General features: G+C 36.6%; 2 protein-coding genes, 1 long non-coding RNA gene and 1 pseudogene across 4 annotated transcripts; 3 read left to right on the top strand and 1 right to left on the bottom strand.

Moving 5' to 3' along the window:
* Window positions 1–317: 317 nt before the first annotated feature.
* Window positions 318–6,718, bottom strand: LOC104739403 (vacuolar protein sorting-associated protein 41 homolog). Its single transcript, XM_010459748.3, has 19 exons — window positions 5,876–6,718; window positions 5,335–5,607; window positions 5,076–5,255; window positions 4,704–4,961; window positions 4,478–4,610; window positions 4,299–4,389; window positions 4,100–4,202; window positions 3,848–3,951; window positions 3,679–3,772; window positions 3,114–3,269; window positions 2,972–3,034; window positions 2,799–2,864; window positions 2,215–2,415; window positions 2,049–2,126; window positions 1,838–1,957; window positions 1,623–1,703; window positions 1,429–1,514; window positions 1,178–1,259; window positions 318–1,086 (listed from the first exon to the last, which is right to left on the bottom strand). Exons 1-19 carry the CDS (start codon window positions 6,134–6,136, stop codon window positions 631–633), a joined length of 2,886 nt encoding a protein of 961 aa, XP_010458050.1. The 5' UTR covers window positions 6,137–6,718; the 3' UTR covers window positions 318–630.
* Window positions 6,719–9,266: 2,548 nt separating this feature from the next.
* Window positions 9,267–9,994, top strand: LOC104739402 (cyclin-dependent protein kinase inhibitor SMR2). Its single transcript, XM_010459747.3, has one exon. The coding sequence runs from the start codon at window positions 9,443–9,445 to the stop codon at window positions 9,791–9,793; it is 351 nt and encodes a 116-aa protein (XP_010458049.1). The 5' UTR covers window positions 9,267–9,442; the 3' UTR covers window positions 9,794–9,994.
* A 786-nt stretch (window positions 9,995–10,780) lies between these two features.
* On the top strand, window positions 10,781–11,615 carry LOC104739401 (histone H2B.2 pseudogene; annotated as a pseudogene). The gene has a single exon (XR_015580706.1). The product of XR_015580706.1 is annotated as a histone H2B.2 pseudogene (transcript).
* Window positions 11,616–12,970: 1,355 nt separating this feature from the next.
* Window positions 12,971–13,796, top strand: LOC104739400 (uncharacterized). Its single transcript, XR_759976.3, has 2 exons — window positions 12,971–13,417; window positions 13,510–13,796. It is a non-coding gene; the product is annotated as an uncharacterized LOC104739400 (long non-coding RNA).
* The last annotated feature ends 49 nt before the right edge of the window (window positions 13,797–13,845 follow it).

Below are 13,845 nucleotides of genomic sequence, written 5' to 3'. Positions count from 1 at the left end.
GTCAGTACCTTAAATGGAAATGCCTATCAAACTATTAAAAAAATTGGTTTCACAATCTACATATGTCCAAAAAAAAAAAGTGTTTACATATAGTAAATCGTAGCATTAAAAGAACCAGAAATCGCCGACCAAAACAATAACAAGATGACATGGTCAAAGATTGATCTGAACAGATACATACATATGTATATCACTCAGCGAAACGACGAACAAGAGTAAACAAAAAAAAATCAAAACTGAAAAGTACATTGCCAGTATGGACTAAACGAGCTTTATCTTGGAAATAACATAATTTAGAGACGAAACGTAAAGAGAAAGAGAAGAAACAAACTTGGCCTTTCTGTAAAAACTCAGTCAGTTCAATCGTAACACTTTGTCACTCATCAGGAAATAATACAAAGGCACAAATTCTGGCATACATATCATATGTTTTCTTATCTCTCGCCTTTCTCTTTCTTTTTTTTTTTTTTTTTTTTTTTTTTTTTTTTTTTTGAAAACCCTCTCGCCTTTCTCTTTTTCTTTGCTATAATTTAGACTACAGAACAAACAATGAACATTTTCTTCTTTAGAAAAGTAAAAATTTGAAAGCACACGAAAAATACTTCACAAACACATGCACAAAAGGGGTACCTACCGAGCGGACTCAGCGGCGGCAGTAGTGCATAATATGCACCGTAAACGCGACCGCCCAGGTCTGTCTCCATCATCATCTTCATCTTCTTCCTCTTCATCCACACCGTAGCTGTATTCATACCCAGACGAACCTTTGGTTGTCTTGTTATTGCTGCTGCTGAATGCAGCATCCATGAGGCATGTCATGTGGTAAGCATGGCAGCAGAAGAAGACCACCACGGTGTCCCCTCTTATCGAGACTGGGTCGAAGCACATACAACACCGTGTATCCCCCCTTGTCCTCGACTTTACCTCTGTCATCTTTATGCTCAAAGATTTATCTACTACCGTTCTCTGAGAGAATGAGCGATTATTGTCTTCTCTCTTCGCACGGGAATCGTCTTCTTCGTTGCTTAGGCAGACCCCGCGCCTAGCCTCGTTGAAGCACTTCACCAGAAGATTAACAATATCCGTCTGTATAACAACAACCCCCACACGTCAAATTCCCTGGCCTCTGTTCCAGATATATATGATTAGAGGAACATTGGTGACACTAAATTTGTACCTTGAGAATATCATTGCAACCGTGTCTCAGAGATGTTTCAGTTCTGTAATCTGTTACAATTTTGACCAATCGATCCCTTAATCTGATCAGAAGAAACAATGAGGAGAACATTATTTTCGCAAAAAGTGATCAGAAATCATATGCTTTTGCCAGTGCTTTGTGTGCGCACATAGCTTTGGGTAAACGAAAGCCCATCAGAAAGAACATGTGATTAAACAAACTCAAATATTAGAGTAACCGTTAAAACTAACCGAGGTATTTCCAAGCCATTTGGGACCATATTTACAATGTAAAGAGGATCGAGGTTGCCAACCGTGTGCTCCAACAACAAGCCCACCTAATTTATTAGTGGCAAGAAACAGAGGATTAGAGAAACAATACTACAAGGATTCCTAGAATCAAAGCCAGTATATGTAGCGATTTGATTCGCTTATACACTTTTTACCATCTCGGGCTTGTTTAGACATTGTTTAATCAGCTCTTCCCATAGATCATCATCGTGCTGCATGGACACAAATTCCACAGCCTGCAGAAGATCGATCATATTTAATACCATAGCTTGTTTTATATATAATCAGTCAGAAAGACACCAATTAGAGAGTACAAGAATTGAGGAAAGAAGACAGCTACGTACTAAACACAGAGTATTTAGAAAATAACCTCTTCTATATCCCCCAGTTTATTTATGATGACTGCAAGAGCTTGTTTTGCATTTCCCATCCTCCCCAGGACAAATACTTGCTCTCTCAAAAAATCTTTCTTGACACAAAGTTCATATGCCTGAGATGTTGCAATAGATAAAAAGTTCACAATGACATAACCCAGAGATAGTTCGGTAAGCTGTCTAGCTTGTAATGTTAATGTTGACTACCTTTTCTAACTTGTAATGTTGACTGCTACGTAGGAATGGAAGCAGCATCTTAGTATCGTATTCTGCATATAGTTCTACCTGCAGCATGTACAATTTTCAGAAAATATTTAAGTAAAAGAGAAAGAAAAAGGAAAATCATTCTATATTTTGAGTTAACTACGCATACCTGCATATCATGAAAATCCCTCCCAGTATCATGACTGACTTCAAATAATGCATGCAGATATAAGTACAGGTAATATCTTGAATCACATTTTTTGCTAGCTTTCAGAAGTTGTTGAACAACTTCAGATGGAGGAATCAAATCCCTATTTTGGATAAATAAGACAGTGGCACGCTTGCAATCAAGCAACATTAACTGGACCACCTACACAAGTAGATAAGGCAAATAAAGTTCACCGGTCTGTGTAACACAATTATGAAAGTTCGACGACATAATAGCAGTAGATATGCCTGAATCCCCTAGATCTACTCATTACACCATCCCACAACCACAAACTTGGAAACCATATGCTATGGGACTCATCTTTGTTTGAATTAGGTATTACACAGTAGGTTCACTTTCATGTACCTATTATCTAAGAAAAATATTCAGGATCACAGAATCCAGAAAGGGAAAGATTCAAATCTGATTAATTCATGAACCCCTAAGCTGCAAACATTAAGGGTGATGAGGAAATTTCGATCCTGAAGGAAAAGCCTACACATAGTGTCAAAAGTCTTAAACTGAGGGAAAATTCCCTTGTATACCTTTCCACGAATTGCCTCATGCAAGCTGTATTTCTCAATGAAATCAAACACTTCTGGTTTGAGAAGCTGAGAAAAAAAAGGAAAAGGAAATTTTAGCTGACTAGCGACGGAAGAAGGCCTGAACAAGATCAGGGGTAAATACTTTTACAGATACTTTCTTAGTACACACGTACATCAGCATATAGCAAGAAGGCCTTCTGATACTGTCCATCAATTACATACAGCTCTGCCAGCGCCTGTTACATGAAATAATAAAACAACCCTAAACTCGTAAATGTTAATAAACATCAGCTTAACATGACAGACGATGCTGACCTCTTTGAGGGCATCGGTCATTGAAGATGTGTTCAGCTGAGGCTCTATTGCCGAGATAACAGTCAAAGCAGAATATACTGAACGTGGCCACGATTTAACAGCTGACAAAAGCTCTTTGTGGTATGAGGGGTTGGTTGCCAGTGCAACTAGAGCAACCTGCATCATCAAAAAATAAACTTCAAAATAAATCTTATGCCTCACACAAGTTTGCTTTTACAAGTGAAATTTATTTGACTAATATATTTGTATAGGGTAACGCAAACGCCAAAGCAGACAGTTTTTGTTTCTGTTTCTTTTTTTGCATTTGGTTTTGCGCCTACCATTTACATAAATTTGTTAAAAAAACTCAAGGGCCTGTTTTCATTTGAAGGAAACCACACTGTTATGATATGCAAACAAACACTCTTATGGGGCATCATGTATCCCTTGGGTTTTTCTTGATAAAACTATCCTATTTTCTTCTATTGGTTTTTTACTATATCACATGGATAGAGGGATATAGACAATTGCAAAGGGATAAGACGAAAAAAGTTCTCTCTGTACAAATTTGTTGATATATACAAACCTCATACACTGTATCCTTAAGCCTTGGGTTATCCGTAGGCATATATGGAACAAGAACAGGTAGCTGGCGTAGTTGAGCAAAATGGAAAACCCACCTGAAAAGAGAAACACGATTTTACAACAACCAAAAATAAACACTTAGCGGAAAAGAGATAATAATCTGTTCAAACCTCTCCCAGGCTGAAGCAGATCCTCTTAACAATTTGGGACATAAAGATGCTGCTTCAGCATATTTTCTTTCGACAATCAGATGATCAAGATACCCAGCTCCCACCTAGATAAATCGCTTGTGTTAGAATTAAAAGTTGCCAACACAAGAAAGAAAAGAGAACTTACAAGCTGGGAAAAGTGGAGAGCAAGAGTATGAACCATAATGCAAGACAAATAAACGGTTTAATCACTAAATATTTTAGAAAAAGTACCTTATCAACAAGTTCGGTTCGCCCTTCACCAGCCTCAACAGCTGCAAGGGCTTTCTCGTGGAATCCATGTTGCAACAGCCAGTTAATGTGATCTTCAGCATCCCTAACAAGAAAAAAATCATAAGTTAGTGACCGCAAGGTTCATCTACAAAGCTTTGGAATAACATGGACAAAAGAAACACTGACCAAAAATATCTACCTGGGTTTGGCAATCACAACATCCTTCGGAGAAACAATATAGTATATTGGTTCATCACCAGCTGCCCACTGTCCCCCAGCATAGCTACTACCTATACTCGCATCAATATTCCGAGTAAGTATTCAAACGTAGGCTTTCCTTCCCCAAGAAAACAAACTACTTTCAAACGAAATTCTGACCTGGGAAAGGAGCATGAGCAAGGGAATAGTCTTTCGCCTTGTAATGCTCAAAGCCGTGTACAGGAAGAGCATCCATTGTAAGTTCATCATTGTTCCATGATACAATGCGTACTTCAGGTCTCTGGGCATTTCCCTGCATTACTAAGAATCAGACTCACCAACTTCCCAAAAGGAATGCCAAAATATGTCCCTATTTATAACACCAAAATCACCACGAAGAGAGTACCTGACGCGATACAGTAGTGGTGGTGCTAAATTTCTTCTCACCATCTCCTTCAACGGGTATATAAGCAAGAATAACAAGAGAATCACCAAAGGGAGCAATCCCTGAAATATAATAGCTGGTTTGGAAAGAAGCAACGATATCAACTTGGTTTAGACTAGACATCTGAATCTGCCTATAAGTTCCAGGTTTTTGCTGGTCTGATTTAATTGAAGCAATTTTAACTGATGTTCCCCAACCAATCACAAGGATAGTATCATCCTGTAAACAATTAAAAAAAAAAAAAAACTCCCCTTCAAATCAATGCTGTTACATATGGATTTAGTCGGGTGAATCTAAAGAAGTAAACAGATCAGATGAGTTATCCAGACTAACCTGCCAAACCAAGTGGGGAAGCAAAGCCTCAGGCCTGGGGCTTCCCCGCGGTTTTTCAATAAAAGTAACACGCTGCTTTTTGGCTGTATCATAAACTTTAACACCAGCATCATTAGCCCAGGCAATAAGACTTCCTCTCCATTTCACAGAATGGATTGGACCTTCCCCAGAATGCAGCACCTACAGAGTCAGCCTCTTATCAAATTCACAATGAATAAGTTGTATTACAAAACGTAATATACCCAACATTCCCACAAACCTGGTCTGTAGAACCGAACCAGCTCTTGGATTTCATATACAAGTTACCAGCCAAACCACCAGCTACAAACCTCTTTAACTGGTTTTTAGTGTAATCAGGGTCCAAGGAAATGGCCTTCATGGGACGATGATAATCAAATTTCACCTTCTCATCATCAGTGAAAAGACTGTTTATAACGACAGAACCATCGTCTGAACAGCTTCCGATGTACTCTCCCTCATTGTCAAAGTTGAGGTCATTAACCGGAGCAGTGTGGGAACGAAATTCTTTAACCTGAACAAAAGCAAAAGGAAAAATTAAACTCTGACCCAAAACTATATATTAGCTAAAGCAAAACTAACAAAACTGTTCCACCACCAACCAAGATAACCTAACGAAATGCACGTAGCCATCATCTATCAACCTCAGCTCATCATACGAATATTACTAAAACTCCTCAAATGTTGAAATTGACACGCAAACTCCTCAAATTGTTCGAAATTCCCACAAAAATCAACTCAAACCAAATCAACTGGAAAATAACAAAAAAAAGAGAACTCGCCTGATTGCCGAGGAAATCGAGGATATGTACGGTGCCGTCGTGAGTACCAAGAGCGATCATCCTGGCGGCAACAGCGATGCAGGAAGCAGCGTCATTAGAAAGCAAAGAAGGTACGTTGCCACCCATCCGCTGATACTTGAGGCGTGGCTCCTCCTCAGCCTCATCTCCGTTTTCTTCTGCTTCTTCTTCCTCTTCTTCCTCCTCATCCTCCTCTCTTTCGTCATCACCGTCCACGCCGTTTTCAGGCGGAACCGAAGCCATTATACCACCTGGGAAATTGCTAGTAATATATATATATATATCCCTCCCTCCACAATACCTCCGATCAGATCAAATCAGACTTCAACAGAAGAACAAAAAAAAATACAGATCTGCCTTCTTCTTCCTCTGTATCCTTCATAAAAATTTGATTCAGGTTTTGGTATCGGTAAAAATTAGAATTAAACAAAATTAAATTATTGGAGATGACAGAAGAACATAAAAATAAATGAAAAGTTTTTAATTAATGATTTGGAAGGCGACAAAGAATAAGGTGCCACGTGTGCGAGACTAGTTACTTTTATTTTAAAAAAATCTCTTAAAGATGGAGACGTGGACGTGGTGTAGTCGTAGCAAGTAGCAGCAGCAACAATGAAGAAACTCGAGAATGTTGAAACTTGTTCAGAGTTTTCTTTAAAGGTTGTTTGGAAACATAAAGAAGCAAAAGCACTAGTAGTCCTAATCGTAGAACTTGAAAGCTTTTTTGCCTTTGCCTACTACACACGATCTAATTAGAGAAATACTATTAGATTCTTTTGCTTTGCGACAGAGATACATACCACGACTCTTATGGTTCTAATTGATAAAGTGAAGAATCTCAAGAACCAAAACAAATATCAACTCTTCACACAATAATTTGTTTAAGGGGATAAACAAATTCAATTAACAATCTCTCTTAATACCTTATATATTCCAGGCTTGAATAGAAAAAGAATTGAAATCTTTTTAGGTAAATAACACTTGCTTAAATTTAGGACTAAAACTTCTCCTAACTTATATTTTCTTTTTATGCGTTTGAAAGCTTTAGAGTGGGAGGTCAACTTGGTGACGTCTATGGACTTTTGTCCACAAGCCCATCTAACAGGCTTTACCCAAAATTTCTCGATTTAATCAAATTCCAAAATTACTTGGTTTGTTCTTAGTTTTAGTCGGTATGTGGGCCAATTCCTGCCCCAACAAACTCCATCTTCCCGCAACACATGCACGTATTTTTGGTGATTTGGAATCTATCTTTCTATTATGTTTTAGTTTACACTTTAGCCTGAAAATTCAAGGAATATTTGTAAAGTCCTTTTAAATTGACTCTATGTATAGGTTTTATATATATCCTTGTTGTCTTTTTTTTTTCCTCTTTAGCGTAGACAATTGTATTCATAAATATGACCATGTTCTTTTAATTTCTCATTGTTTGCTAGTAGTGTCATGGCTAAATGATGTTTTCTTTGTGACGGAATTATATTACATTTTAATTTACTTTGAAATTTATGTTCTACAAATTCAATTAACAATCTCTCTTAATACCTTATATATTACAGGCTTGAATAGAAAAAGAATTGAAATCTTTTAAGGTAAATAACACTTCTTTAAATTTAGGACTAAATCTTCTCCTAACTCTATCTTGTATATTTTCTTTTTATGCGTTTGGAAGCTTTAGGGTGGGAGGTCAACTTGGTGACGACTATGGACTTTTGCCCACAAGCCCATTTAACAGGTCTTACCCAAGATTTCTCGATTTAATCAGATTCCAAAATTACTCGGTTTGTTCTTAGTTTTAGTCGGTATGTGGGCCAATTCCTGCCCCAACAGACTCCATCTTCCCGCAACACATGCATGTTTTTTTGGTGATTTGGAATCTATCTTTCTATTATGTTTTAGTTTACACTTTAGCCTGAAAATTCAAGGAATATTTGTAAAGTCCTTTTAAATTGACTCTATGTATAGGTTTTATATATATCCTTGTTGTCTTTTTTTTTCCTCTTTAGAGTAGACAATTGTATTCGTAAATATGACCATGTTCTTTTAATTTCTCACTGTTTGCTAGTAGTGTCATGGCTAAATGATGTTTTCTTTGTGACGGAATTATATTACATTTTAATTTACTTTGAAATTTATGTTCTACAAATTACTTGACCAATCAACCCAAACATATATATTTTGAGTTTGTCCCCAATTGATGAAGTGTATAGTATATGTGTTGATGTTGATTTAGTGTCTGCATCGACATAAATCAGTACTGACTAGTTTATGTTGGCAATCAATTTCGAAACAACTGTCCATATTAATTAGTAGTACTAAACTAATTATAACATGGTTCAGATTTTAAAAGTGTGTTTCAGAGTTTCTCTTACACCTCATCTCAGTACTCATGTAAAGATTTTGGTCGCTAGTGCAAGACAGTACTTTCGAAGTTGATACGTATCTGAAAACTATATATGGAAGAATATGGTCGAAACAAAATCTTGTTTTTCATTTAACAGATGAAGTCATGAAGACTCTTCTGATGATGCATATGTCATTAGATTCCTTCGAGATCGTCGTAGACCAAGCTTTATAAGAGAAATAATATAGTCCTTTTTATGTTGTTATTGGTCATCAGGGAGATGTAGGGGCCATGACTGTACATTCTTTCTTGGCCTATAAATGCGATTCTCATTGGATCCGCGGTAATCATGCTTCGTGGGAATTATATGCTGATACTCAAAATCAAAACTATCGTAATTACTGTTTAATTCGTTAAATAATTAATGGCTTTTTAGTGTCATAACCAATGTGTTGTACGCACAGACGCACAGTGATCATCTACTTGTATTTGTTCATCAGAAAGACCTCTATCTTTAGTAAACTATGTCTAATTGTCTACGAGCAACTAAAATCTTCAAAACAAATCAAAGTGGAGGATGACATGGCCGTATGTGATTGGTTAATACGATAGGCTGAGAAGTAGCGAATAATTCCAAGCGGCGAGTAGGAAAGTGGACATCAATTATGAAAAACGAAAATATTATTTATATTTATTTTTAAGTGGTAAAATGGTATCCTATGCCAAGTTGCCAACCATTTGTACGTATTTAGACATTCAATCGAAGAATGATGTGACACACGAGACATATTTTGGGATAAGCTTCTCCATTAAATTACATTTTTTTAGTAGTAGATAATTAATGCTAATTCTTTCATGGTTAACCAAATCTGTATACAAATAAATGAACGCAAAACACATAAATAAATTATAAATCTAACTAACTAATTGACTCCTGCAGTTCTTTTGGGTTTTTTGGACACAAGGGGCAGTTGAAAAGTTTCACTTATTACTAAATTTCCCAAAACCAAAAAAGAGTGTTGAATATCCGAATATTCATTCAAGATTAATACAGCATGGACATTATCGCAAAATACAAACTCTTTAATCTCTCTCTCTCTTTCTCTCTCTGCCCCTATCACTTTCTAGATTCCAATACTCACTTTCGAATTAATATTCTTTCCTTTGGAAGGTAAAAAACCCCACGAAACTTTCACATCCATGTGACCATGTCTAAGGTTCTCGAACCCCTAGAAGAAGAAAAGACGGTAGAGGAGAAACCCAGAAACCAAGAAGAACAAGAAGAAGAAGAAGATCATCATCAAGAGACATCGAAGAAAGAAGAGCTGTTGGAATCTCTGTGTACACCAACGTCAAGTGATCACAAGATTCCCGAAGTGGAAACATGTCCTCCACCGCCAAGAAAGCGACCGCGTGAGGTTTGTCTGAAAAAGAAGAAAAGATTGTCCAAAGATCTTCGGTTCTTCGAAGCCACCGACGTCGGAAGCCAAGAGGTAGAGACTTTATTTGTTCACGAACCAAACCATGTCCGTAAGAAACGGAGGAGTAATAGTGCCTGAATCAAAACTCTGATTCTGTAGATATATATAGTACTCTCGTTTCTTTACCTTTACACATGAATTTTCGATCGCTTTATTATATACCTATAATAATCTTTTAGTCCGAATTCGTGTTACATGATTTTTGTATATATCGATCTTCTTTTGTCTTTAACAATTTGATCCTCCTCTCTCAAAAGATGGTATGGATTTTTGTTTCTATTTTTTTTTTTGGACAATGAAATAATTCAGACATCGAGCACAACATAATTAAACTAAAGATTAGATCATAATGATAATTAATTACTTGCTTCCACGGACCATGATAAAGAAAGAAAATTATAAATAGAAAACGAAAAAGATATATATAGGAAAATCAGCTTTCTGGCGAACAAATAATCAATCAAACCATGTTTAAAATTTGCAATTTTTGAAATAGAATTAACCCTGAAATTTAATTCATGATTAAACTGTGAAAATAATACTTTTTTTTTTGTGTAAAAAAACTGTGAAAATAATACTTTGAAAGGCTAAAAGGAAAAAGAAAGGTTCCTAAGGCTCTCGCGGTCCTCTTCACCATGGTTCTCAAACAAACAAATTTAATTTTGATTTTGCAATTTTTGAAATAGAATTAACGCTGAAATTTAATTCATGATTAAACTGTGAAAATAATACTTTGAAAACAATAATAGTTTGAAAGAAATTATAACGCTGTTTTTGGGGACGTAAATTGGGTTTTAAACTGGTGATGTTGAACGGGTGATCGTGGTGTTCTTTAGTCACATCTAAAAAATATACTGTACTTACCGGTACAGGTTTTTAAGACCCGTTTAGATTCGGCCCGTTTAAATCTGATCATTTTAGCCCAATTACAGGTTTCGGCCTGTTTAGTTTCGACCCGTTTGGGTCACAGCATATTGTGGACCACTGGATAGATTGTTTTGTTTTACTTTATTTCAATTTTTCACAAACACGGAAACACCACGTAGTAGGGCAGTTAATCACCAACGATAAGGTATCTGAATGACACGTTTCACCACATGTCAATCGAAGAATTACTGTTACCGCATATCAAAGCGCCTCTTATATCTCAACAACATTTACGGTTTTACTAACGTAGAAAAATGGCACCGAGAAAACCAAAGGTGGTTTCCGTGACGAAGAAGAAGAAAGTAGTGGAGGAGACAGTCAAAGTTACTGTCACGGAAGGAGAAGATCCTAATGTGACCACAGAGATCACAGAGAACGATCAAGAGACGCAAGATCTCACTTTCTCCATTCCCGTCGGAGAAAACGTTACTACGGTTGAGATTCCGGTGGAGGTTCCAGTTGAACGGTCACCTCAGCCGCCGGAAACTCCCGCATCCACGAGTGAAGGCACCGTGAAGAAGAAGGCTAATAAGGTCGAGGAGAAGAAGAAGAAGAAGAAGAAGAGAGATGATTTGGCGGGTGATGAGTATAGGAGATATGTGTATAAGGTGTTGAAGCAGGTGCATCCTGAGTTAGGGATAACGTCGAAGGCCATGACGGTGGTGAACATGTTCATGGGAGATATGTTCGAAAGGATAGCGCAGGAGGCGGCGAGGTTAGGCGATTATACTAAGCGGAGGACCTTGTCGTCAAGGGAGATCGAATCAGCGGTTAGGCTGGTTCTGCCTGGTGAGCTTAGCCGCCATGCCGTCGCTGAAGGCTCTAAAGCTATTAATAACTATGTTGCTTATGATAGTAGGAAACGTTGGTTTTGATTCTCCAATCGTTGTATCTTTTTCTTTTAATGTTTTTTTCCAACGCTAACTTGTAGAGTATGGTTTCTTTAGTAATGTGATCATCTAGTTCTCATGTTCTCCGTTCTGAAAAATATTTGTTGTCGTCAAAAAGAGATCTACGTACTTGATAACTTGAATCCTGATTTGTTTGGCTTTCATGTAGTTTTTCCTGTACAAATAAGAACGACAATTCCTAAAGTATATATTTTAAAATCAGTGGAATGATACCATTTACATACAGATATTTAACATTTTTCTTGTAAAAAGTTTTGACACGATAACTAACATAACAGTGGACATTGACGTGATAGCTGACTGATCTGTTCATGATTTAACCAAATCTGTTGGATTAGTGTATCTTTTAGCTCTCTTTTTTTTGGTACAGCCATCTTTTTGTTAGGTAATGGAAAAAATATAAGCTTGAAAAATATGTACATGTCACTACGTTCGTAACATAATGTAATAGTTCGGGCATAAATTGGTTGCTTTTTCTGGCCTATAAATGCGATTCTCATTGGATCCGCGGTTATCATGCTTCTTGGGAATTATATGCTGATACGTTAGTTTTGATTCTCATTGGATCCGCGGTATCATGCTTCTTAGGAAACGTTAGTTTTGATTCTCTAATCGTTGTATCTTTTTCTTTTAATTTTTTTTCCAAAGTTAACTTGTACAGTATGGTTTCTTTAGTAATGTTATCATTTAGTTCTCATGTTCTCCGTTCTGAAAAATATTTGTTGTCGTCAAAAAAAGAGATCTACGTACTTGATAATTTGAATCCTGATTTGTTTTGCTTTCATGTAGTTTTTCTAGTACAAATCAAATAAGAACGACAATTTGACAACAAACAAAAAAAAACAGAATTCCTAGTAAGTATATATTTTAAAATCAGTGGAATGATACCATTTACATACAGATATTAAACATTTTTCTTGTAAAAAGTTTTGACACGATAACTAGCATAACAGTGGACATTGACGTGATAGCTGACTGATCTGTTCATGATTTAACAAAATCTGTTGGATTAGTGTATGTTTTAGCTCTCTTTTTTTGGTACAGCCATCTTTTTGTTAGGTAATGGAAAAAATATAAGCTTGAAAAATATGTACATGTCACTACGTTCGTAACATACTGTAATAGTTCGGGCATAAATTGGTTGCTTTTCCAAATGATAGATTAATGTGTCAAAATGTGTGAAATCCACTAGAGTAAGATATACCTAACAGGCTAACATTATGGGATCATGTGTGCGTTTGTTGAAACAGAGCTATTGACAAGTGATGCAGAAAAAGGGAAAAGTTAATGGGAATGGAAAAAGGTAAAAGTAAAAGGAGTCATTGCATGCTGAGCATTGAAGTTGGTCGCCGCATATCCCTTGGAAGATCCTTTCTCCTCCTTCAGTCTCCACCACGAACTATACATATACACGTGAGAACGTGTATGTGTGTGTTTGTCTATAGCTTGTATACGGCATATACACAAACCAACTAAATAGACTGCAAACATGTAGTGTTTAGAAAACAATATCAATTTGTGCATAAGCAACACCAAAAGGAATATTCCGCTAGTGATTCCATTTGTTGAAATATATCACAAAAGAAAAACGTCAAAAAGAAAAATAGATCCCACTTCAACTGTATTTTTTTCTCTTTGAGTTGATTATACTAATTACAAAAGCATACTTTATAGTACAAAAAGCAAGTATCATCACTTCGCAATAACTTTTTCTCAAGTTTCACTACTCTAGTCACATGCATTTTCTATAAAACCCTCTTCCTGTATCTTCCACAACTTATGATCGGCATCTATTACCCGGAAGCATATGGCTAACAATAAGAGCAAAGAAGGGCCAATATCTCAAGACGAAGATCTTCAGCTGGTTAGTCGTTTAATGATGATTATTATCATTTTTCTCTTTGCCTCTATTCTTCTAATAACTATGCTTATTCTTCTGATCTTGTCCTGAACCAGTTTAAGGGATCACCCATAGCTACTAGCTATACGGTATAGTAAGAAGAGTTGGTGAACATGTTGGGACGAGAAGAGAGATCGAGATTTTGACCAACTTGAAAACGTATGGTTAACGGCAACCGCAATGGACAAGACTTGAACATTATGTATCTTTCTCTCTGACCGGGCAACTTCGGAACCTTTGGCAATGTTTCTCTTGATTTTAAATTTTTTTTTACTGTTGATTTATCTATTTGTAGTAATTCTTCTTGTTATATCGGTTTAATGGAACACATACTTCGCACCAACGTGTTTTTGTTTGACGAGAGCTGAGCAACACATATTTCGCTTTCTGCT

This window comes from Camelina sativa, chromosome 14 (assembly GCF_030686135.1).
Source record: "Camelina sativa cultivar CO46 ecotype springtype chromosome 14, ASM3068613v1".
NCBI classification, from domain to species: Eukaryota; Viridiplantae; Streptophyta; class Magnoliopsida; order Brassicales; family Brassicaceae; genus Camelina; species Camelina sativa.
Note: the sequence above shows the minus strand (reverse complement) of the source record. Positions and strands in the feature narration are given on the sequence as shown.